General features: G+C 35.6%; 4 protein-coding genes across 4 annotated transcripts; 2 read left to right on the forward strand and 2 right to left on the reverse strand.

The window, feature by feature from the left end:
* Positions 1–2,237: 2,237 nt before the first annotated feature.
* On the forward strand, positions 2,238–4,372 carry LOC143569783 (uncharacterized). Its single transcript, XM_077055610.1, has 2 exons — positions 2,238–2,293; positions 3,833–4,372. The coding sequence occupies exon 2, from the start codon at positions 3,833–3,835 to the stop codon at positions 4,370–4,372; it is 540 nt and encodes a 179-aa protein (XP_076911725.1). The 5' UTR covers positions 2,238–2,293.
* A 956-nt stretch (positions 4,373–5,328) lies between these two features.
* LOC143569784 (ACT domain-containing protein ACR9-like) lies at positions 5,329–9,181 on the reverse strand. The gene is made up of 6 exons (XM_077055611.1): positions 9,026–9,181; positions 7,651–7,869; positions 7,459–7,564; positions 6,877–7,198; positions 6,114–6,398; positions 5,329–5,609 (listed from the first exon to the last, which is right to left on the reverse strand). Exons 1-6 carry the CDS (start codon positions 9,177–9,179, stop codon positions 5,463–5,465), a joined length of 1,233 nt encoding a protein of 410 aa, XP_076911726.1. The 5' UTR covers positions 9,180–9,181; the 3' UTR covers positions 5,329–5,462.
* A 4,176-nt stretch (positions 9,182–13,357) lies between these two features.
* On the forward strand, positions 13,358–16,159 carry LOC143569785 (uncharacterized). The gene is made up of 8 exons (XM_077055612.1): positions 13,358–13,573; positions 14,425–14,527; positions 14,781–14,888; positions 14,973–15,082; positions 15,177–15,284; positions 15,361–15,406; positions 15,487–15,618; positions 15,935–16,159. Exons 1-8 carry the CDS (start codon positions 13,365–13,367, stop codon positions 16,016–16,018), a joined length of 900 nt encoding a protein of 299 aa, XP_076911727.1. The 5' UTR covers positions 13,358–13,364; the 3' UTR covers positions 16,019–16,159.
* A 345-nt stretch (positions 16,160–16,504) lies between these two features.
* Positions 16,505–23,531, reverse strand: LOC143569809 (histidinol dehydrogenase, chloroplastic-like). The gene is made up of 14 exons (XM_077055629.1): positions 23,418–23,531; positions 21,110–21,147; positions 20,869–20,990; positions 20,276–20,328; positions 20,086–20,158; positions 19,886–19,987; positions 19,697–19,798; positions 18,795–18,866; positions 18,651–18,713; positions 18,519–18,560; positions 18,372–18,431; positions 18,170–18,280; positions 17,651–17,821; positions 16,505–17,043 (listed from the first exon to the last, which is right to left on the reverse strand). Exons 1-14 carry the CDS (start codon positions 23,525–23,527, stop codon positions 16,678–16,680), a joined length of 1,485 nt encoding a protein of 494 aa, XP_076911744.1. The 5' UTR covers positions 23,528–23,531; the 3' UTR covers positions 16,505–16,677.
* Between the last annotated feature and the right edge of the window lie 1,454 nt (positions 23,532–24,985).

Raw genomic sequence — 24,985 nt, forward strand, 5'->3', positions numbered from 1 at the left:
ATTACATTTGCCTAAGAACTTGTTTTGTGTTAAGGTTTAAAACTTATGTTTATCAGTGACGTGTAATATATTGAGTTTGGTTATGAATGATTATTATGTTATGATGAAATGTTGTTTTAGACAATAGTGTTAAAAGTACTAATCGAAGCCCTTGGAAGGATGAGATGAGTCTTGGTACATCGAGGGTCTCATGGACAAGCTACCTTAAATAGCTAAAACACATGACCACCATTCGATGGCTGCAAAGTCGGGAGTAAGAAGGATAACTCAGAAAGCAAAGTTGATTCAATAAAGTGTGCGATTATAAAGAAAAAGGTATTCCTTTTACAAGAAATAAGCTAGGTTTCGGGGACGAAACCTCTTTAAGGAGGGAAGACTTGTAACATCCCGAAATTTCTAAAGTAATATTTAATATATTATTTTGTCGGGTGAAATAAACGAGTTAGTGGAACGATAATAATAATAGCAAAATATGAAAACTTAGTAGGATAATTAGATGGGATTAGATATGGACTAAAAGGAAATATGGGCTTTCGGTCCATGGGCTTAAGGGAGTATAAATACCCCCTTAAACCCCAATCCTTTCCATTCCATCCATTTATCCATCCTAATCTCTACACACTCCAAAACACACACACAACCCGAACCAAGATCCAAAGGCGAGGACCCGAGCTTGTTGGTGCTAGATCGTCGTGACGAACCAAAGCAACATCAAATACCAGCTCGTGTTCGTAGTTCGACTCGTTTACGGTACGTTTATATCGATAACTTGTTCGTTTAGGTGTGGATTAGTATAGAAATGATAGATCGGTGTTTGTATGGTAAAAACGAATCCAACAAAACTAAACTTACTGAAAATGGTTAAGATTTGATGGGTTAATCGATTGATAAAAGAACCCGTAACCTATATGCCTAAATCGCACCCCTTAAACATCGATGTTAGGCCGATCTGATGGTTGGGGTTTGAAGGCGCTGGTCAGACGATTCCGTTGATACCTAAATTGAGTTATTTGGTTAAGAAACGAAGATGATCACGGGGGTTAAGGACGAACATGCCGATGATGGGCAACTTCGCCTGCGAATTGGGCAACTTCGCCTGCAAAAGCTTAACTTCGCCTTCAAAGCTTAACTTCGCCTTCAAAGCATAACTTCGCCTACGGCCAAGTTCGCCTAACTGGTAACTTCGCCTACGGCCAAGTTCGCCTAACTGGTAACTTCGCCTAAGGCCAAGTTCGCCTAACTGTTAACTTCGCCTAAGGCCAAGTTCGCCTAACTGATAACTTCGCCTAAGGCCAAGTTCGCCTAACTGATAACTTCGCCTAAAGCTAAGTTCGCATAAGGTTTAACTTCGCCTAAAGCTAAGTTCGCCTAAGGTTTGACTTCGCCTAAAGTCAAGTTCGATTAGTGTGCCATCCGTCACAAACCAAGCGGGCCTTATATCGCTCAAGTGTGCCATCCGCACTAAATTTATGTTTAAACAACCACATGCTACGAATGACATTCATTTGCAGATGGCGAGGTACAAGCTCCCAAGTGTCATTTTTAATAAGAGCAGTGTACTCGTTAGTCATGGCGTTGTGCCACTCCGGAATGGACAAGGCAAGGGCGGGATTTTTTGGTATAGGTATAGGAGATGTAGCAGAAAGATTAAATATATTTTTGGGTTTGGTTATCCCGTCCATGGCGCGGGTGCGCATTGTACGGGTGGGAGGTGGTAGGGGAGGAGTCGGCGAGGATGGCAAAGTTTGAATGCTTGATGATTGTGGAGAAGCAGGTGAGGATTCGTGGGGTGGTGATTGATGGAATTGGGCTTCTAATGATTGGGTCGAGTGGGCTAGAGAGGGGAGGGGTGTGTTGGGTGGCGAGTGGGCTGAAGAGATAATGGGAGTGGTGTTTTGTGAGTAGGTAGGAGATGTGTTTTGGGTCGGTTGAGCTGGAGCCGAAGATGTGGAAGTTTCAGTAGTGGACTCAAAATTTATATGGTACCAAAGGTGTGGGTGAGGTGGTCGGATAAGAAATCATATGAGGTAGGGGCGGAAGTGGATGCAAATGATGGATAAGAAAACGGAAAAAATTTTATAATTATTCACTTTCCTTGTATACTCTATTTATATTATATCTATACATTTTTATAAAAATAAATACTAACATACTATTTACTATGCATTTCAGAATACTTGGTATTTTGAAGGGAGTCAGATTAATCGAACTAGAATAGATCTCGACCTCTTCGTCCTCGTCTTCTAAACCGATCGTATATCTTTCTCTCTCTCTCTCTCTCCAATTATTGAAGGTACGCCTCTTTGTCTCTCGATTAATCTCAATCTCGCTTTATAATACATCTGATTAACTGTAATTCAGAACTGATTTGGATTCCATTGGTTTTAATCGTCAATTGAAATCAGTTTATTGCTGTATTGAGTACTGAATTGCCGATCTTATACGCAGTAGAGGATCGTATTGTTTTATCCGATTTACGGTTTAGATTTCTAGATCTAATTCTCTGAATTGAGACGAGTATGTTTGTTTATTGAGAATTATGGATTTATTTAAGTGTGATTTAGAGTGTTTGAATTGAATTAGATAGATTTGTGAAGCACTTGATTGACAGTTTAAGATATGATATCTGCTACGGGAATTGGGATCGGAATCGAAATTTAATTAGTTCAGTTTCAAGATGGTACTCAAATTGATTGGAACATAACCTTATTTAGGGCACCAATTTGGCTTCACTTTTGAAGAAGCATGATTCTGTTGTTAGTTGATGTGTGTCTATGTAAGTTAGTAAATCAGTTTATTTTAGTTATTTCAATTAAGTCAAATTTTGAGGTATAGATAGAAGATTGGTGTGCTGAGTGTATGTGATTAGCAAGCCATAAGAACCATTCTCTGGTTCCTTGCTTTTCAAGCCGCTTAATCAGGTGATTGATTACTGATTCTACAGTTAGAGCACCGATTTTATCTTTACTGTTAACCTCAAGAATTGCAGGCCGCATCAGTTGACTTATAGTAGTGCCATGTTCTATTTTATTTATTCTGCTACCATCTGAAATTTAATTGCTAATAGCATGAATGGAGTATTTTACAAGCTAAGTGTTCAGCCTGTTTTTCCGTGTTCTGTTATCGTATTTAGAGAGAGTTTATGGCTGGGATGGGACTTGGGAGGTCGGGTCAAAATGGGTTGGTTCAGGTTGTGTCAATCCCTAATCACTATTATGTCCATTTCTTGCGTTTTATAAATAATTTATATGTTAAATGTTGTTACAGAAAGTCTAAAACTAGATTATTACAGTAAGGATAATTTGATGTATGTTTAAATAATGCAATGTTGGGCATATTGGATACACTTCAGATGAGTTGCTGTCCATTCAACCCTTTTGGTCAGTATTTTTTTAGTTAGAGCATCGCCAACGGCTTGGTTTTAGTCCCAAATACACCACTTAATATGTTTTTATTATTGTGGTGGTTGGTTTTGATGGCCGGTTTTAGCATCTAGGTCTTCGCCAAGAACTACCAGAAGCGAGTTGGTGGTGGACTCTATTTCCTATTAGTATAAAGGTGGTGATGATGCGGCAATGCTTTTAGGTTTTCTTATTGGGTGGGCTTTCGGTGTTTTTAGAATTGAGTGTTTTTATAATGGGGCAGATAACTAGGCATGGTTTTGGCCTTTTGGGTACTTTTAGAATTTTAGACCTACTTATTGTGGATGGTCAGTCTGCATAAGCCTTTTGACCTGCTATACATAAAATATAACCTGCATCTTTATATGTGTGTTGTAATGGAGGTGATAAAACAATGACTCACATGCTAGTCTCATTTCAACTTTCTATAGATGGACAAGGGGAAAGGAGTAATGGGTAGCCGAAAATGGGCCGTTGATTTCACTGACAACTCAACCGCCCCGTCTACCCGTGACATTCCCGACCCACCCGGCTTCACTCGTGCATCACTTGATCAAGATGACTCCTCTCTAGCCCGCCAAAAGAAAGACGCAGAGGCAAACTGGAAGTCTCAGAAAGCATGGGAAGTAGCACAAGCCCCATTCAAGAATCTAATGATGATGGGGTTCATGATGTGGATGGCTGGCAGCACTGTCCATTTGTTCAGCATTGGCATTACATTTTCAGCTCTTTGGCAGCCATTAAGTGCCCTTCAAGGTGTTGGTAAGGTTTTTGAGCCTTACAAAGACAATAAAGTGGACCTTCTTGCACCTAAATTATTATATATTGCTCTAAATTTGGGGGGTATGTTGCTTGGCGTTTGGAAGTTGAACACACTTGGTCTTCTTCCAACTCATGCATCTGATTGGGTCTCGTCTTTATCTCCTGCACCCGAGGTTGAGTTTTCGGGTGGATGCGCTCCTCTTTACTGAAACCTTTGCTGGTTTTTAGCTTATGATCTGAACTGTTTAGCATTTCTATTATGGAAACCAGAACTCATTCGTGTACTACTTTGTCAAATTATTTAATATTTAGCATTTGAAACACCTGAATTTTGAGAGATGCTTGAATTTATCGAACCGTTAGTTTTCTTTTTTGAGGTTTTTTATTGAAGTAGATTGTATTCCTCAGTTTATGGGCACATGCTTTCGGCCAAAACTGTGGTTGTGGTGGTTGTGCTAAAAAGTAAAAACCACCATCATCTCTTCTTTCATCTTAAATTTTAAGGTTTGATTAACGGCTGATTTTCTAGTTTTAGCAACTTTTAATTTATTAAAGAGTACTTAATTTTGTTATAAACAGTTAACAACCTAGTTGCAATCAACAAAAATTCAGTTGTATCCTGTGTCAAATCAAATTAGCAATTCTTCAAATTTATAAGAGAATAAAGGACTATAAGTAAAGAAACATTTTTCTTTTGGGTAGAGTTCAGCTAATTTAATTAATTATATACATCTATAACCAATTGATCTAACCAAAATTTAAAAGTCAGCAATAAAACCCAGTTTTTCAATCACTTCAGGTATTTTCGGCTATTTGATTTTAGGGGGTGTTTGGGATTGCTTGTTTTCACCAACTTATAACTAACTTTTTGAAAAGTAATAAGGTGTTTGGGATTGCTTATATTGTGAGAGAAAAAGTTTCATAAGTTACACTTTTGTAACTTATTAACTTAATGAAAAGTTATAAGGAGGTAAAAATAAAGAATCCCAAACACCCCCTTAATGTCCCATTTTAACACTTGCATAACTTATTTCAGTTTGGCTCCTCAAAACTTAAACTTGTGCTCTTTCAGTGGAGGTTAATCCGTCGGTTGTCGTTCCTAATCAGAATATACACTACTTTTACAAAACATAACATGTACCAGAATTGCAATCACACAACTTACAAGTACATTTCAACAACTATTTTTTCATTTTTACACCATAAATCCGCACTGGTCTTGACAGCTTCTTCAGAATCTCATTCATGTGTTTGATGACCTTTATGGACAATGGATGTGATGATGTATGAAACCTTTGCTCACCAGCCCATCAGTGTTCGACTCACTTCGTAAACAATATCGCGTTTAGCTGTATTGCTGGTTGCTAGGAGTCCTCCAGTTTCATCCAAAAGGAACCTGTACACCTCCCATTCGTGATTTGATGCCGAGTGTCTTCCTATCTCCGCCTACAAAATTCAAACGACTCGTTTTCAGTTTCTGTATGAGCGTTCAATATTTGGTTTCAAACCAATTAGAACAAAAAGTAAACTGAAAGTGTATTAAACCAAACTGGATTTTATATTTGGTTTAGACCGAACCGAATTAGATAACCGGTTTTCAGTTCTAGAAAACTCAATTTGGTTAAACTAATAATGTACCCACCCAAATTACATATCTAGAGCCGCCCACTATAGATTTTCCTTTCTGTAAAGCCCATTAAACATTTAATCAATTACAAAACCAAACCAAGAAACCTGAAATCCAAACAGATGAGCGCCTGATGCTAATTTTTTTTTTGTTTTTTTTTTTTGGGTTTGAAATTGAAGACCAAGGCTGGGTTTGAAAACTTTGAACTCAGTTATGTTTAGACCGAAAAAAATATTCAGACTGAGAAAACCAAATCTATGAGCAAGTGTAACTTTTCGTTTATGAAATATTGAAGGGTTCACTTTATTGTTGAAACTACTCACCGAAAAGACACATATCCTGAGCTTCTTTAACGCAAGTGTGATGTCATAAAAAACACGAGGCCTTCCCTTCCCAGATAGCTCAACACGATTAGCAACCAGGAGTTCTGTATCGGGGCCTCGATTGGTAATAATGACTCTCAATGGATGCAACATCTCTTCCTTTAGTCGGGAGCATAAGGCAGCTTGTGCATGCTTGTCTGCAATCCCTTTTCCATCTTCCTTTTGGATAAACAGGTCCAAATTGCGGTATCCATTAACACTAACATAAAATCTTCCATGCAGAACCTGAAAGTAAGCAGACAATTCTATGACAATGACCATCAGCAGACCTTAAAAATGGGGTGATGCCATACATACACCACCCCAACATACAAAAGCATGTTTGCCACATCATACGAACCATATGAGGTTATGCAACTCATATGACTTTTGCAGACAACAGAGCTGTTACATTTGTCACATTGTACAAGCCACACATAAAACAAACTTGGGCCCGCACGAACATTTTCGCGACATCATACATGCATACAGGGTCACAACGACACAATCTGTATGATTTGGCAACAAAAATGAATATGACCCATATGAATGCCCCAAAAAAAAATTGTTTTTCTTTTTAAATTTATTTCATTTTATCCCTAAAAAGTTTGTTATAAATGATAATAATGTTTGGCCATGGTTTTATTATAACATAAAAAGTAAGGCCACAACTTTTAGAACTATAAATGTATAATATACAAAATAAGATGGTCATATAATATACCCGAATATCACAGTCCTTGAAAATCTTTAAAGCGTCATAAATGAGACCCTTTTGATCAAGACATTTTATCTGAAGCAAGGTATGCGTTGGACTCAGTTGATTATCAACTGTTATACTAGCCTCGTTCGACTGATCGTCCTTGCCGACAATTACACTGCTGAACAATTCTTCTGCAACTTCTTCAGAAATACATGAATGCCCTTGTTGAGTGTCGTATTCGGGGCCCGCTAACTGAAGTTCACAGCTGATACAACACTCTCCTAACATGACCCTAAGGTGCTTACATGTTTCCTCACATCTAATCTTTGTGTGAAGCTGGTCCCTGTTATTAAACGAGCAACGTTTCACATTAGTCAGTAGTTCATATCATGGAGTCAAAAAAAATATTGCAAAACTTTAGTGAAAATTATTTTTCACTAACTTTAGACTCGAATAATTATATTCATTTATGTTTTTATAAGTAACAATTTCTGGGTCTGCTTCTACCGTGTGATAGTTCTGCAGCGACCTAAATTGCGTCCAAAACAAAGCTAAGATCAATAAGATATCGATGCTTGAAGTTGTGTGGTTAGAAAGACTTACATGGCATCTGCAATAAAGAACAAGTCCAAAACCTTTCCATCTGGAGTTGTTGTCACTTTAACTCTTTGAATTGATAGATCTCGCTCACAAAGAACTTCGGTCACATCTATAAAATGAGTTATTGTCATGCATCAGAACATAATAACACTTTAAATATATATAATCCAAAACCAAAAGGTGGTTATTATATACCATGTAACAACCCTTTTCGATCCAGGGATAAGACTGTCAGTAGGTACAGTGAAGGTGGTTTAGAACCATTGGTAAGCTGATTAAAATAAAACGTAGGCAAAAATGAAGGACAACAAGATAAAAGTCGCTTGTTCAAGTTCTCCCAATCAACCCTGAGTGAAATTGGACACGGGACTACCCACAACACTATGTAACACCATTTTCCATCGGTTGAGAAGTCTGATGACAACGACGACACTAATCAATAATCATCGAACGAGTACTTGTTTATAGATGTGGATATATTAAGGGAAAATTATCAAATATTTTGACAAATCATGACTAACTAAGAACCATTCTACTTAGAAATATGTGGCACCATGTTAAAATAATCTGATCTGTTGCACCAGATTGAAATCTTGCGCAATGCTTGGCTGCTTGGTTGATCGGTAATTTTGAAAGTTAGAAGGATGTATGTAACATTGACTGGTTACACAAATAAATATATTGATTTAGTCTTGTTCTTTTAAATTGGTTGGTCTGTTGTGTCAGATTAAAATCTTACGCGTTGAATAACATGCAGCGCTGCATGGTTGATCAGTAATTTAAAACGTTACAAGATATTTTTAAATTATTAACCGAGTATATATGGATGATTTTCCATGAATAAATTTGAAATTTGGTTTGATTCTCCTTTAAAACTGTTGGTCTGTTGCGCCAAATTAAAATCTACATCAAATGGCATGCATCGCATGGGTGATTGGTAATTTAAAAATTAAAGGATATTTTAAAATTCTGTATATGGATGATTTTTCATATATAATTTTGAATTTTAGTCTTGTTCGTCGTTTAAACTGGTAGATCGAAATCTAACGCACCAAATGACATGAACCGTTAGTAATTTTAACTTTTTTAAAAAGTTAAAAAGGATGTTTTAAACATTGACATATCAAAATCTGGCGCACCAAATGACATGCACAAAATGACTGATAAGTAATTTTAACTTTTTAAAAAAATTAAAAGGATGCTTTAAATATTGACAGGCTATATGGATGTAAATGGATGTTTTCCCATAAATATATTTGAAATTTAGCCTAATCGGTCTGCTGCGCCAAATAGAAATCTGCTGCACCAAATGACATGCAACGCATGGTCAATTCGTTGCATGGTCAATTCTTAATCTTAAAAAGTAAAAAGAAAATTTTAAATATTAATAACTACTTATATGCATGCTTTCCCATAAATAAAGTTAAAATTTAGTCATGGTTCTTCCGTTCGACTCGTTCTGATTATGAAAACATTGTTAACAAAACTAACTTTCAATAAAACAAGTTAAAAAATCCAATTACATTACAGAGACAGATATTTTAAATGGCAAAACCGAGAAAAACCTGACCTCCACGGGTAACATAGAGTCCGAATTCGAGTACAATCCTTAACAAGTCACAACCAAGCCCGGCCTTATCGGGGCAGTTGACCGTCACCACGGTCGGGTCACCGGAAGTCTTACCTTCCTCAATCAACACCACGTCTTCCCACGACATCCTCATCCTCCTCCTCCGGCGAATATGACCGGAAACAATACAACTCCGGTGAGGTTAATGAATATATTTGTTAGTTTATGCAAATGAATTATTCACTTCATTGGGTCTCATTTATCGGTGAGAATCGAGAAAAAAACGAATGGGTTCCGTGTACATTTGTAGTGTGGCGTCAGCTCTCCGACATGTGACACGTGTCGGGGCTCTGTAAACGATAAGTGGTGTAGAGCTGAAAAGCTGTGTGTAGCTGTGTCGTTAAGGAAGCCTACGTTGGATTCTTTTGCAATTACGTTAAAATTAAATTAAAATATGTTAAGTTACAATTTACGATATGGGATATTATATAATATTGTTTTTATAGATTCTATGAATAATTTAAACTTTAAAGTATGTTATTATTCGTTATTCCGTGCAATTATCAGTTTAACTGAATTGTCATAAATAGTCAAACATTAGTTTAGTATAAAATTCATTTTATTAGTGTACTATAGGATGAACTGGTATTAACACCCTTGTGTTGCGACGGGGTGTAAAACTGTGTATATGCACATTCACTTTCCTCAAAAGTATGAAGTTATCGTCACTAGCTTCTGTCATCATCCCTTCACCCACGGCCAGTAACTTTCATTAACCATTAAGAAAACCGAACAAAAGTAGTCGTAAAATAATTGAGCCACACACGCTTGTACTGTTGTGTTAACATATAAAAATTAGACGAAACATAAAATATAGAAAAAATAATCAAGTCAACTTAACTTCTATGGGTTGCAGCCGGACCGTTAAACGGAAAAAATTAGACATAAAAGCGTTGAACCACACACAGTTGCAATGTGTTAACTCGTTAAATTTAGACCGAAACGTTAAATAAAAAAATTGTAAAAGATGAAAAGTATAGGAGACAAAGTTGAAAGTGAAAAAATATTAGGGGTTAAAACAAAGTTATTCTGTGACATGTTTGTAAACTATGAAAAGTGTTAGAACTAAAAGTAAAAAACAAAAAAACATAGATAAAATAAAGAATATCACTAAAACATAAAGTACAAATGATGATGCACACAATCTTCTCACAATTGTATATATATAAATTTTATGTAAAATTAAATCTATATTTTTAATCTAGTGTCGTTAATAACAAATTGTAGCATCTACGTGTTTTACTAATATTATATTTTTTTAAACGGTTATTCACGCACCATAAATTATACTCCTAAAGCTAGTCTACGTTATGTGTTGTTGACTTTTTGACTTGAACCATATAACTCAAACTAAGAGAAGGGATACTTCTTTATAGTTTATATCATCTTGATATTACTAGACTAGAAATCATTTGATATAGTTACCTGTATGCTATTTCTTTATCTTCATCTATAAATTTAGAGTTTGCCAATGTTTCTTCTAAATCCCAATCTATATTCATCTCCATTTCCAAAATCAAAGATTGAGGAATTTTTGGTTTGTACCTTAAGTAAAGAGGAAGTAAGAGAAAGAAATAATGAAAACAATTTAGATATAGAGATAAATATGAAGATGAAGAATGAGATATGGGTCATTCACATCCCCTTCTCTACTATTAATTTATCTCTAAATTATATTGAAAATTCAAACAAAAGCACATAATTTACCGACATCGATCTCCATTTTCTAAAGTAGATATAGGGTCGAAGTTAAACTTTTCTCTATTTAAGATTTTTTTTTCATTATGTTACTTGGGCTCATAGCTACTGGTTAAGAGATTCCCATTTTAGTTTAATATATTTGATCTTTCAAAAAAAGACACAAAAACAAAGGCTTATGTAACTATGACAAAGATAGAGGTAGAAAACGAGACGTGACAGCATATGCTAATTGGTCTAATGATAGCACCATGGCTTCCCTTAGGAGATGTCACGGGTTCGAGTCTCGTTTGTGACAGAATTTCATGCGTGAGCCAAGAGTTTTATCACAATGGGGCTTCAAGGTGGGTTTCCCTATAATTGGTGGCAGGTCAGGTCACTAACACGAAGAAGTAACAAATAACAAGCTATTGGTAGGAATTGAGAATGACGGAATGTATGGGAACCATACTCTATCACAAAGGATGAAAATGTTGCGTATAGAAAGAGCTTCAACTCCAATAACCATATATGGATCTCTAAGATTGATACACCTCTTACATAAGTTTATAGTGACACATAATCCTATATAGTCACAGATTGAGCAAGACTATTATCTAACATGTTTAAATAATATGTTATTATTTAGTTGATGCTATTCTAGGTAATTACGTTACTTATATGCATAGTTGCATACACCTACATACATGACATTAAACCACTATACACTATTACTAGGTTTAGATTCATCTGAGATCAATAAGCTGTGAGAGCTCGAAAGAATTTCATTTAACAAATATATTTTTTTGTCATATGTATTATATATAAGTTACACGTACTATAGTTATTTTTACACGAATCGACTATTAAAATAGGTGAAACAAGTTGTTACAATACATCATGAACGCGTAATGAAACTACTTGTCACACGTGTTTCAATATTCGAATCGTGTAAAAAATTATAAAAAATTCTAATATATGTAACTTTCATAAATACATATGAAAAAAATGTTAAATAAAGTTTATTTTGAGTTGTCACAACTTATTGGAGTTTTCAAAGTACTATCCATCCCCTATAGTAGTATACACGTGTTTTATTTTACTATGTAGACATAATAAATATGCAAAATGTGAATGCATACCCATTTATATAAATGATTTCATACTAGTAAAACAAAGCATGCACTTGCATATGTTTGCATTTATTGGGCGGGTTTCTGCCTTAAGAAAGAATCATCACCACTTCCTTAAAAGATCATTCACGAACCTATCACTATAATGTCTTTTCGTATTATCATATCAAATAATACATAAACGTCCTAAGTCGTAAATCTATATTAGTATGAAATAAACATACCAAGATACCACAGCGAATAGCAATTTATTGTGAATTTAAGGCCAACTCATTTGGTAAAGGCATGTGCCTTTTACTTCCGAGTTTTAATTGTTTGAATCAAGCTTAGAACCCGAAATTTAATTTAAACTGAATCCTTATTTAACCTAAATTTCGGACGAAACCTACAGTTTTTCGAATTCAAATAATACATACATAAACATATATAGATATAGATATAGGTATAGATATAGAGACCTAGTTCTCTAATAGCATTCTCATCCAACCCCTTATATTATGTGAGTTGTGTTTTTGTAATTTAGAGAGTGATTCAGAGTGTTGTGAGTGAAGAGTTTTTATATTTTAGAAAAAGTAGTGATTTTTCTGTATATTTGAAAAGTTATTGTTCATCCCCTATAATTTTTTTATATATTTTGAAAGTGGTTGTGAGTGAAGGAAAGAGTTTAGGTAATGATAAAATGTATAAAAAGTATTATTTAATTGAAATCGATAGAGAAAATAAAGTGAGTTTTAATATAATTTTTGATTTGGAAATAAGTGGTGGGATGAGAATGCTCTAAAATCAACTAATAATCTAGTTCTCTAAAATAAAATTCTAAGCATATAACCCAAACGAGCAAAGCTCAAACACTCTTGTATAACGTATTCGGTTCTACGCTTCTAAATATGAATAAAACTTTAAAATGAGGAAGTCAAACCCAGATAACATGATTCGTATAATTCCAAACCGATCCAATGAACAACCCTGGTTCCAACTTCCAGTTCCAACTATTTTAAGTGTTCCACCAAAGCTAGAGATGAGGAAAAAACCCGGTTTTGGCCTAGTAAATCAGCTCCTAACTCGACCCGATAAATTACAACAACAGCGGTTTTGGCCCAAACCAATTCCAAACTCGACCCTACCCGAAAGTATAGATACTGCTTCCCCCTCTCGTGACCCATACCGGTTAACCCAACCCGATTCTCCTTTCAAACCACCATTTTGGGCTAATGAATGAGAGTCAATCAAAGAGATAGACGAGCTGAATGCTCACCTACCTTTGCACGATTTATGACGTCGACTTGGCCCAGGCCTAAGTGTGGGCCTACCCATCCCTATATCCGAACCGGCTTCAAACCAAATCAGACCGAAATGCAAAGTATTTTCCACCAAACCCGAGACAGATTTGACCGAACCGATTCGGTTTATGTCCAAACCCGCTTAATACATTCGACGGAAGCTTAGCAGGCAGGTCGTGACGGAGGACGATGAGCACTGAGGATTTACCGAGCAAGGAGGCGAACGTGTTGAAGGGGCACGAAGGAGCAGTTTTAACGGCGAGGTTTAACAGAGACGGTAATTACTGTCTCTCCGGCGGTAAAGATCGGACCATTCGTCTTTGGAATCCTCACCGTGGAGTCCATATCAAAACCTACAAATCTCACGGCCGTGAAGTTCGTGACGTCCACGTTACACCGTAACCTCTACTTATTATTATTATTATTATATGCTAAATTATAATAATTACTAATTAGGTTAGGTTGTTTGTAATTTGTGTTAACTGTTAACCCTAGCTGTAACTAGTATCGGTTTACTGCTGCATTTTGATTTTTTTCATATATTATATATATGCTATATGATAATTAGGTTAGGTTTAGCTGTGTAAATGAGCTCGAGCTCGGCTCGTGAGTTGTTATTTCAAGCTTGCTTCGGGTTTGACTCATGTATTATTTAATAATTAATAAATTTATATAAGTTTTTAGTTAATTTTATATATTTCGAGGAAAATCTTAAACGAGCCTAAGCTCCGCTCGAGCTTGTGTAATGTGTAATACCTTAAATGAGCCAAAGCTCGGGTCGAGCTTGACTATGCAGTGTTAAATTAATGCAATGAAGTCCAAAAGAGGTAAAACATAGAAATACACAAGGCTTGACCAGCCTAAATGACAAGGCTCGAGCTCGGGCTTGAAAATAAACGAGTTTTGTGTGAGTCTTGGGCTCAGCTTGTTTGCACCAGAGGCTTAAATTTGTGTTGTAAGTAGACTCGGTTTGCTGCTGCTTTGATTTTGTATCCATTTGTAACGCAATATATGCTATATGATCATCTGGTTATGCTAACCTGGGGCTCAAACTTCTGAGTTCTGATGAATTGAAATGATTTTAGATTAGTTGATACGTGATGTTCAATGGAATGCAATCGTTTACAAACATTAAGTTTGAAAACCTCTCTTATTGATATGCGGGAGGAAGAATTTATCTTCTCTTATCCATTTGTCGTATTATAACCTGACTAGTTCTTGCTCTGAAATATGCTTAACTATATTGTAGAGATAATTCTAAAATATGCTCATGTGGTGGTGATCGACAAGTCTTCTATTGGGATGTGTCAACTGGTCGTGTGATCCGAAAGTTTCGAGGCCATGACAGTGAGGTACCTAGTTATATCATCACATGTGTATAATCACAAAATCATATATAAGTTATAACAAGCATATAATTATATAAGCATATAAGCATGCTATTGATTTATCTTTTTGAGAAATGCAATTGAGAAATTATGAATCCTCTCTTTGTCATTTTTTTTTCACCAAAATTAAAGGCAATAAACTTCAAGCCTTATGAATACTAAATATTTTATTTTAATGTCTTGTTGATGTTATGCCAACATTTAATTATTTGATCAGGTGAATGCTGTAAAGTTCAATGAATATGCATCTGTAGTTGTATCAGCAGGGTATGACCGTTCTTTGCGTGCCTGGGACTGTAGATCTCAAAGCACTGAGCCTATCCAGGTTTCTTATTTTTTTGCTCTTATACGCATACTTATAAAGATAAGTTTATATGCACATATGCTGAAAGTTTTTTTTTTTTTGCAGATTATTGACACCTTTCTAGACAGTGTCATGTCGGTTTGTTTAACAAAAACTGAAATCATTGCGGGAAGTGTTGATGGAACTGTGCGCACATTTGACATTCGAATGGGTAGGTATGTCATAATGCAGTATTTGAAACAGTTTTCATAGATTTATTGTTGAAAGAGGTTTGAAATAATCTTATATTTTTATTTGTTCTTTCATCAGAGAATTATCTGATGACTTGGGCCAACCTGTCAACTGTATCTCTTTGTCAAATGATGGTAACTGTGTATTAGCTAGCTGTCTTGATTCTACTCTGCGGCTTTTGGACCGGTAAATTTGTATTCCTTTTTACATATTGAGTTAACTAAAAGGATGTATAGGTACTGACTATCCTTATTATATTCAGAACTACTGGTGAATTACTACAAGAATATAAAGGTCATACATGTAAGGTAATATCAGGGTATTTAGAAAGTTAATAATTTGGGTTATATGTTCTAGTTAATAATATGATTTTGAATTTGTTGACCAGTCATTCAAAATGGATTGCTGCCTTACAAACAGTGATGCTCATGTGATTGGAGGATCAGAAGACGGGCGACTTTTTTTCTGGGATCTGGTGGACGCGTCGGTGGTTACAAGTTTCCGTGCTCACTCTTCAGTGGTAAGATTCTCTTACTATCTTTACATTTAAAATTTATCTCCAACGGGTCATATATGGAATGAGCGGGTCAAACATGCAAAAAGTCACCCCGAAGTTTTCTCATATTCATAAAACCTTCTAAGTTTCTCATCATAAAAGCTTAATTATTTTCTAACAATATAGTTTTTATCAAAATTTAAAGAATGGACAAAAAAGGTGTTGTTGGATAGGCCCAAATGTTTGACTCGTATTAAAAGTTTATCCATTTAGTAGTCAAATTTGAAACCGATAACCGGCAGACTCGTTACCCAAAATAAACCTTACATTGTTTTGGCAGGTAACGAGCGTTAGTTATCATCCAAAAGATAACTGTATGATAACTGCATCGGTGGATGGCTCAGTACGCGTTTGGAAAACATGAGCATCATAAGCCTGCCATTGAAGTGACTGCTTTATATGCTTCTATTGCAAAACTTGGACATCTTAAGCCTCACATTGAAGTCTGCTTTGAATGTATGCATCAGGGATCGATCAGTAATATTTTGTATTCTGAGGGATTAGGCAACCAACTTTTTTGGTCAAAAAGACCATCTTGACACTGAGCTTCATTGTTGTATAATATTACTTTTTCTTGAAGAGTATTCTTTATAAATGCTCTCAAAACATTCATGCTCTTAAATCGTCCATGAATAGTTAGACTATGCGTCGTGATTTAACTAAAAAGTGCGTAACAACTTCCCATGTTGACAGCGAGTTTTAACTAACCCACCGTTTAACAAGCTTGTGGTGGTTCAACCCAAAATCTAAGCTACCCAACTTTTTTCTTTTTACATTGTATATGCATAAATAATCTTTTTTGTTATGAATTAACAAAGTGCAAAACTATCAATAAAAAGACGATATGAATTTATTGAATACTGACATCAAAGTTAGCCAGATCAACAGCCTGATGCTGACAGCTTCATACTCAAAACCGAACATTCTTTCATAACAACAAACAAGACAACCTAAATAACTAGTTTTCCAACCTCAAAAACCAATATCCTTAAAACACCCAATTCAATAGGCACAAAAAAAGACTCATACAGCCTGTCTCGCTTTAATGTCTTGAAGCCGAAGGGTTACTGCTCTCTTGTGAGCATCTAACCCCTCGACCTCAGCCATGGTTGCCACATGTGGGCCCAACTTTGCAAGCCCTTCTTCTGTCAAAGACTGGATGGTTATGTACTTCAAGAAAGAGTCTAGTGACACCCCACTATACATGCGTGCATACCCGTAAGTAGGAAGAACATGGTTAGTCCCACTAGCATAATCTCCAACACTCTCCGGGGTCCACGGCCCTACAAACACGGACCCCGCGTTTTCAATAAAGCTCTCCCACTTCTCTGCATCTTCAACATTAATGATCAGATGTTCGGGTGCGTACAAGTTGGAAAACGTAACTGCCTGAAAGTTGCAACAGTTTACAAACTTAGTAAATATCATATAAACCCATGCAAAAAAAAAAATCATATATGCCCTTACAAAGTAGTTAGAATATCAAATATAACCAATTCATTAAATACAACTTAATTAATGGCCATTTTACCCTTATTTTTCAAGAAACTTTAAAATTTCATATTTTAACTTCAAATTTTTAACTACCCATTTTTAGCTTAAACGCCCTTTTAAACCTATTTTAACTTATTTTTTTTACCCATAAACAAAGTTTATTAAAATATAAGATTGCCTATTAATTATCATGCGATTATACCTAGTACGATTATCTGAGTCGAACATATTGATTCAAGAGGAGAGACAATAGTTCTTTTCACTTTCTAATCGTCGTTGTTGATCAAAATCCAAATAAAAAGAATAAGATTTGAACATATATAATGGAAAAGAGTAGAATGGTCATCAAGTAAAGGTTCATTAAGATAGGGTATGCATAATATTTTTAGTTTTGGTTGGGTATACATAAAAATTTTCAAGTTTGTAAGGGTAAATATGAAACTAATCCTATAAGCTTTAAAAGTTGCATGATGCATATAGAACACTAAAAAAAGAAACTAACCTCAATCATATCGCGTGCAAAAACAGTGAAGCTGTGACTAAGAGCTTTTGAAGCAAACTCTCCTCTAGGGAGATTGTTGCATTGCTTGGTGATTTCTTCATCAATGGCTTTTATGTCTACCCCTTCACCAACAATTACCAGAACCACCTGGCTATCTGGTCCATGCTCAGCCTGAACATGGAAAAGTTGGGACTTGAGGATAATGCCACGTCATCATCAGTTCATAAAAAAGTAACCAAGTTTGGTCTGCTTTCAATTTTTGAGTCGATATCTTTGTTTTCATCCATAACAAGGTAACCGACTTTCAAAAAATTTAAAACTAGGGGAAAATCACCCAAACAGTCATTGACTAATCGTCAAAACTGAAATTTTTTTAAAAAAAAGTCAACCAGGTCAGAAGGTAACCGGTTTTCAGGTGCCATGTCATAGAAAAGCCAACTCATAAAAACCCTAAAAGTTTTACTGAAACTCAGTAAAACTTTTAGGGTTTTTATGAGTGAAAACAAAAATGAAGGTAACCTGCGAAAGCAAATCTGCAGCTATGTGAACAGGACTAGCATATTTGTCTGCAATCACAAGCACTTCTGATGGTCCTGCTGGCATGTCTATAGAAACCATAGCTTCACTGTTCTGTAAAAATAAAGAAAGAGAAACAAATATTAGATTTAACTTTTATAAAAAACAAGAATAGTTAACAAGAAATCATGTTGGAGGTATATACTTGAAGAATCATTTTTGCAGCTGTTACATACTGATTTCCAGGACCGTATATCTTCTCAACCTAAAACAAAATGTAGCATATAACATAAATTAATTAATATACTAACTATTACAACAAAAAATTTACAACTCTGATATAAAGTGGTACCTTCGGACACGATGATGTTCCCCATGCCATGGCAGCAATGGCCTACCAATACCAAGATAACTAAATTGATTATAGAACGATTTTCTAAAATAAAAAAATGTAAAAAGGGGAATAATATCATTTTTTAAAAACCTGAGCTCCTCCAGCTTTGAGAATGTGGGTCACACCAGCTTTCTTTGCGCAATATAGTACCTCCTACATGATGTCATGCCACACTTTATATAATTAAGTAAACAATCTTTAATTATTTTATCTTATTAAGATTAAAGCAAATACCTTGCAGATGCTGCCATCACTAGAAGGAGGAGTTGCAAGCACTACTGTTTTACACCCAGCAATCTGCGCGGGCTGGCGTACACAGCAAACTAAAGTCAGCTTACACCACTTTGTTTGGATATAATGGCGTGGCAAAATGGGTGGGTTGGTTACAGGTTGGCTTGGGTTTGGGTTGAAACATGTCACTTTTTGTCTAGTAGTGTTGACCCGCAATTAGGAGTGTAAATGAACCAAGCAGCTCGTGGGCTAATCAAATTCGCTCGCTAAAAGCTTCAAATCAAGCTGAGCTTAAATGAGCTCAAGCCCAAGCTCGAGCCTAAAAATAAGCCAGTTTAATAAAGGAGCCCAAGCCCGAGCTTCACTTATTGAGCTCCAGCTGGCTCGCGAGCCTAAACGAGCCCATTGTTTATAACTTTATCTAACATATCAAATATATATTTATATAACAATTACCATTCTATATAAAGCTATAATAAAACTAACTAAGTAATTCATATTATGTTATATATATATATATAAATTGTAATTATGGCAATGGCACAAATTATGGTGCGTGTCGCACCAATTATGACCGCTGCCATTGTGTTGTTGGTTGCGATCTAATTAGCACAAAAGTAGTAGACTTTTACATCATTTCCTAATAGACTCATTTACACCCCTACGCGCAAACATGTTTTGTTCGTTTCTTTAGATTTTTACAATTTATACCAAAACAAGTCGATAAAGTGATAAAACTTGTAAGCATCAAAGATAAACTTTACTTCAACATTTTTGACCTGTTTCTCTTTTTTAGCAAGCTTGCTTGAGTTAATGAAACACAACTCAACTCAACCCATTCATTAGTAAATGGGTTGAAATTGCCACATTTAAATATGATGATCAAGACATGTATTTTTACATACAACAGCAAGCATAAGAGCTGTTGATGGTAGAACTGCAGTGCCTCCGGGAACATAAAGACCAACAGAACCAATGCTCCTTGCCACTCGTTTGCATCTCACACCCTGAAAAACTCAATATACTAATATTAACTCAAAAGTTTAAGAACAACAGAGCTGGTATAATCTATTAGATACAACTTAGTAACTTACTTTCATATTCTCCACAACTTTCTCAACTGGCTTTTGTGCAGCATGAAATGCATAGATGTTGCTGTAAGCCACATCAAATGATTCACGAACAGCTTCATCAAGCTGAAATAGGGTAGAGATAAGTTTTTATGTTTAAAATTTTAAACTGTTTTCGATAAACCTAATCATTGTATTAAATGCTGATGCATCTATACAAGTACCTCTGGATCTGGAAGTTCATTCACATTTTCAATAATATTTTTTAGTTCCACTTTGTCAAAGCGTGAAGTATACCTACAAAAGGATATCTAAATATCACTCGGGTGTAAACTAGTGAACATTGATGGTTTCATCAATATCAATTTTGGTTCTTTATTAATCAAGATGGAAACGTAAATAAAATGTACATACTCTTTAACAGCATCATCGCCTCTGATGCGAACATCATCAACAATGGGCTGGACCTGAGATAAAGCAATTGTCAGTTTTAACCAAGTAACTATCAATCTGATAATTCAGCCCGATATAAGCATATTATGGGGGATGATTGGATTTGTGTTTTAGAACTGATTATCTGGTAAATGAGAATTAAAAATGCAGCGATAAAACTTTATTGTATGAATACACAAATTATGCTTTTGTTATTTAATTACCTAAGGGTTAAATAATATGTTTGATATATCAGTGACAATAAAACTGATTATCTGGGGATAAAATAAAACTAATCATTTAGCCCTTTCTTAACCTACTTTGATAGACTTTAATTTTCATTCCAGATACCAACTCTGTTTCTGTCTCAATAATGTCATTTTTAAAAATTTTATCCATTCATTTCTTACAAGTTTTGCCAAACATTCAGCATATGATCATCTGATTATTATAACCTCAAAACAGTTGAAGTATACCCAAACAAATCAAATTCTGATTATTCAATATCTCATAAACACCCCCTCAAATTTATTAATATAATAAATTCCTTCCGAAAAAGAAGTAAAGCAACTCACCGTACTGAAAATAGAAGAAAAATTTATTCGGGGTCGAGCTTTAAGATCCTCAACCTCTTTCTGTGAGAGATCAGATAACTTATACGATTTCATTGCACACGTAACAGTTTTAGAAAGGGGTCCTGCAACAGAACCGATGTAGGAACACTTTTAGGGAAAAAAAACAATCCACATTAGCTCTTAGCAAATAATGGAAAATACAGAAATACAGAATCATTGTAGTAACATGCATTAGTTATACCTGATAAAAGTCCTCTGTGATTGTTGAATGATAACTTCCTGTAAATTAAAAAAAGCAAAAGTAATTAGGATTCAGATTAAATATATCATGTATGTAAAATTATAACTTATAACACATACACTCATATACTGATAGAACCCCGAAATTTGATTGATTAAAATAAACAAGAACTAGGATAGTTGACCCGATTCGAGATGGGCTAGTCTCTGATTAGAGATGGCAATTCTCCAAATACAATGTTAACAAACCCAAATATTTTTAATATATAAAACATGGATGATCAATAAACTAAAATATCAGCATATAAATAGACCTAACTATATTAATAATGATGGGGTTACTTAGACCCTTCAGCATCCTCACCCATTTATTTCCCTTGGACCCTTCTACTTCTTTGGATCTGGCTCTAATACCCACCCGTAGAGAAAACGGGTTCGCATCAATGCATCCCGCCGGGCAAAACGACTTGTCCTCAAGTCGAGAAGGAAGTTGACCAGTTAGTTGCTTGTAGTTTTCCCAAGCGATAAGCAGCTCCAAAACCGGGTAACCAGCTGCTGAAACTCACTGATGAGCAGCAGCCACCAATCCTGTAGTATGATCAGGACCATTTAAACACCTCTTTTCACACGGAAGCTTCCCAGAAAGTGAGCCTTCGAAATACCCACCAGTTTGAATTTGATCTTTATACTGACCCCTGATTGCATCTCTCTCCTCAGAAACCCAAGACAACATAAACTTCTCTTCACTGATCTCACCTTCAAGTATGCTCAACCTGCTGCTCAAAATACCAATCTCCAACCTTTTTTGATTAAACCCCGCCAAGCGATGCTCGATGGTCTCTTGGAGCTGAATCACGTTGAGGGATTGCAAATTGTGAAGCTTCTCAGAAACAACATCATCCATGGTTTCATGTTGATCTTTAGAGGGGTTGATGTTTTGGCTTGCTATCATTTTCACCACCGTACTATCCTCCGCCTCCGTGTCCTTTTCATCATCATCTACTTCTTTACAGTTATAGTCATCTCCCATCACCTCATCAACCGTCAGACGAATCCTGTCAACCTCCATATCCAAATTGGATCTGATATGGTCCCCCTTGTGAAACTCATGGTTACCAGTAGTTGGCACTTCTGACTTTATGAGAATGGCTTCATATTTGTGGCACCTGGAGGGTGTTCCATACATCCGAGCCTTGATTGCTTCAAGGTCGTCCTTCAAGGTTCCAAAAATAACATCCAATCTTGCTGCAATTTCTGCTAATTGAACAGCAATCAGATCAACTTTTGAACCTCCCATTTTGATTTGACTATTCCGGGTATGAGCCATCTTTGCTTCGTTTCCCGGCAATGGAACCAAATGATAGAACCCCGAAATTTGATTGATTAAAATAAACAATAACAAGGATAGTTGACCCGATTCGAGATGGGCTAGTCTCCGGTTAGCTGATTAGGGTTGACAATTCTCCAAATACAAGGTTAACAAACCCCAATATTTTTAATATATAAAACATGGATGATCAATAAACTAAAATACTAGCATATAAATAGACCTAACTATATTAATAATGATGGGGTTACTTAGACCCTTCAGCATCCTCACCCATTTATTTCCCTTGGACCCTTCTACTTCTTTGGATCTGGCTCTAATACCCACACATAGAGAAAACGGGTTCGCATCATATACCAACACATAAGCCATCACCAGAAAAAAAATTGCTAAGAAATCATCCACGTGGTGCCTTAGCATTCTCAACCGATCCCCTATCCCCATCTCTATAATTACACTAAAAAACACTACATTTCTCTCTTCTGTTTAATTAAATATATATTTTTTTTGTACTTTAATTATTACAGTTTTCTCTCTCTACCCTATAATTTACAAAAAATCAATACATTTTCCCCAAATTTACAAAAAATCACTACCTTTTCTCTCCCCACCCTATAATTTACACTCACAACCACTCAAAACCCCACCCTATAATTTACAAACTCCCCACACAAAATTTTGGGGGATTAGATGAGAATGCTCTATTTTCGAGAATACAGATCAAACTTATGTACTGGTTGTTAAATTTTTCAAAATCCTAGTAATATTTCCCAAAGATGATCCACTAGTAATAAAAAAAATTAAAATGATGAAATTGTGAGAGGAAAATGACATTAACTAATATAACTAATAGTAGCTAAACAACTTTGCTGACGTGGTGGTAACTAATTTGACTACGCTACCGTGGCGTCTAATATCTCACAATTGATGCATGAAGGATAAGTAATTGACACGAAAAATGAAACCACAGAGAGAAATAGACCTGGATGATACAGCTCTGAAGCAGCCAATCGTTGACCAGCGTAAAGAACAAAAACGAGGGCAAGCAGAGCTCTGACTGAAAATCAGTTGATTGTATGCAACAATTGACATTACCACAAACAACTAGAGAGTATGCTGGTGGCTGTGGTTGATGGTGAGAGTCCTGATAATCAACCGAAAAAAAAAAAACCTCAAAATCACAAAGCATTGGTTCAATAGTACTTACAAAAAAACATAAAATCATCAAATCAATAACAAAACATACATTTCGTTGAATTCGATTGGACAGCTATCGCATTCGAGTGATAATTAATAAGACGATTCAGAGCAAAAATCACGAATTCGATTAATATGACCTAAATTATGAATTCAACAACGAAACACTCATACATTTTGTAGACTTCGATTGGACAAATACTACGCATATGAATAATAATAATAATAATGATAGACGGATTAATAACAGAAATCATCAATTGAATTATATAACCTAAATTATCGATTCAGCAAATACTAATAATTCATAAATACAATTGACATCTGTAAGGAATTGCTTACGATTAGTTACTGGAGCGTTGAAGAGTGGAAGAAACAGATTAGGAACGATCGGCGGTGGCAGGCAGATGGATTGATGCCGATGACCGGCGGCCGGTGACGACGGAAGACGGCGGCGAGAGTGGTACGAGCTTGTGGTTTGATTCGTTTGTAATATCAGAGTATCAGGTATTGGCATTGGCGTTTTCCATATGATTTCAAAACACCCCCTCTACTTTTAATGTTGGCATGCATAGAGACATTAGTTGCATGGTTTACGTTCGTGTCATGTTATTCAAGTGTGTGATGTCTTTATTACTACAGATAACTATAACTATTTGAGTCTTGTATGGATCATTGGACTGCATATAGTTAACACGACAACCCTTATAAGCTTCCGTACCGAGGTTTAAAGTATCATTTTTGACTATCAAATTGGTTATAGCTCTTTGCTTGTTGTAAGTCAGTCCACTTATGAACATAATTAGATATTTGTTTGACCATAAGATACATTAGGTATGTCTTCAAAATAACCACTACTTTCAAATCCTAAAAACTAACCAGTACACAAAACGCACTCCACGTGTCCATCTTTGTGTGAAAAACTCATTCCAGGGGTACACGTAATGTGCGTAAACACATGTACTCTTTGTAGAACGACCTTACAGAAAAGTCTTTGTGTGAAAGTGCACTCCATGTAGCGCATATTGTTTGGTCAATTCCACACTTCTGTAAAAACACACGTAAAATTTAAAATTATTTTTTAAAATGTTGTTAAAGTAAGTGAGAGAAAGCCTATAAAATCACGAAAGATGAAAAAGCAAACAAAGGGTAGGGAATATATGAATGTGTGATTATGAAAGTTGTCAATTTAGTCATTTTAAAGTAAACCATTTTACCAATCTCTACCTCGATTATGAAGCAAGAAACAGAGACAAGTTTAAATGACAACTCTTTTTTAAAACATAGGAATTTAATCACACATTAAGAAAGAAGAGAAAAAGATAATATTAGTGAAAATCTCTTGAATACAAA

Source organism: Bidens hawaiensis, unplaced genomic scaffold (genome assembly GCF_021521415.1).
Source record: "Bidens hawaiensis isolate Kalapana, Puna unplaced genomic scaffold, B.hawaiensis_p1.1 tig00024652_1, whole genome shotgun sequence".
NCBI lineage: Eukaryota > Viridiplantae > Streptophyta > Magnoliopsida > Asterales > Asteraceae > Bidens > Bidens hawaiensis.

Excerpts from the sequence above, each read along its gene's own strand:
- LOC143569783 (XM_077055610.1), top strand. The coding sequence starts at position 3,833 with ATGGACAAGGGGAAAGGAGTAATGGGTAGCCGAAAATGGGCCGTTGAT.
- LOC143569784 (XM_077055611.1), bottom strand. The coding sequence starts at position 9,179 with ATGAGGATGTCGTGGGAAGACGTGGTGTTGATTGAGGAAGGTAAGACT. Across the intron at positions 7,565-7,650 it reads TCGAAAAGGGTTGTTACATG|ATGTGACCGAAGTTCTTTGT; the intron begins GTATATAATAAC and ends CTCATTTTATAG. Across the intron at positions 7,199-7,458 it reads TTCTTTATTGCAGATGCCAT|GGACCAGCTTCACACAAAGA; the intron begins GTAAGTCTTTCT and ends GTTTAATAACAG.
- LOC143569785 (XM_077055612.1), top strand. The coding sequence starts at position 13,365 with ATGAGCACTGAGGATTTACCGAGCAAGGAGGCGAACGTGTTGAAGGGG. Across the intron at positions 15,083-15,176 it reads TTTGACATTCGAATGGGTAG|AGAATTATCTGATGACTTGG; the intron begins GTATGTCATAAT and ends TTCTTTCATCAG. Across the intron at positions 15,407-15,486 it reads ATAAAGGTCATACATGTAAG|TCATTCAAAATGGATTGCTG; the intron begins GTAATATCAGGG and ends TTTGTTGACCAG.
- LOC143569809 (XM_077055629.1), bottom strand. The coding sequence starts at position 23,527 with ATGTCAATTGTTGCATACAATCAACTGATTTTCAGTCAGAGCTCTGCT. Across the intron at positions 21,148-23,417 it reads TTCAGAGCTGTATCATCCAG|GAAGTTATCATTCAACAATC; the intron begins GTCTATTTCTCT and ends TTTAATTTACAG. Across the intron at positions 18,714-18,794 it reads GTGATGGCAGCATCTGCAAG|GAGGTACTATATTGCGCAAA; the intron begins GTATTTGCTTTA and ends GACATCATGTAG.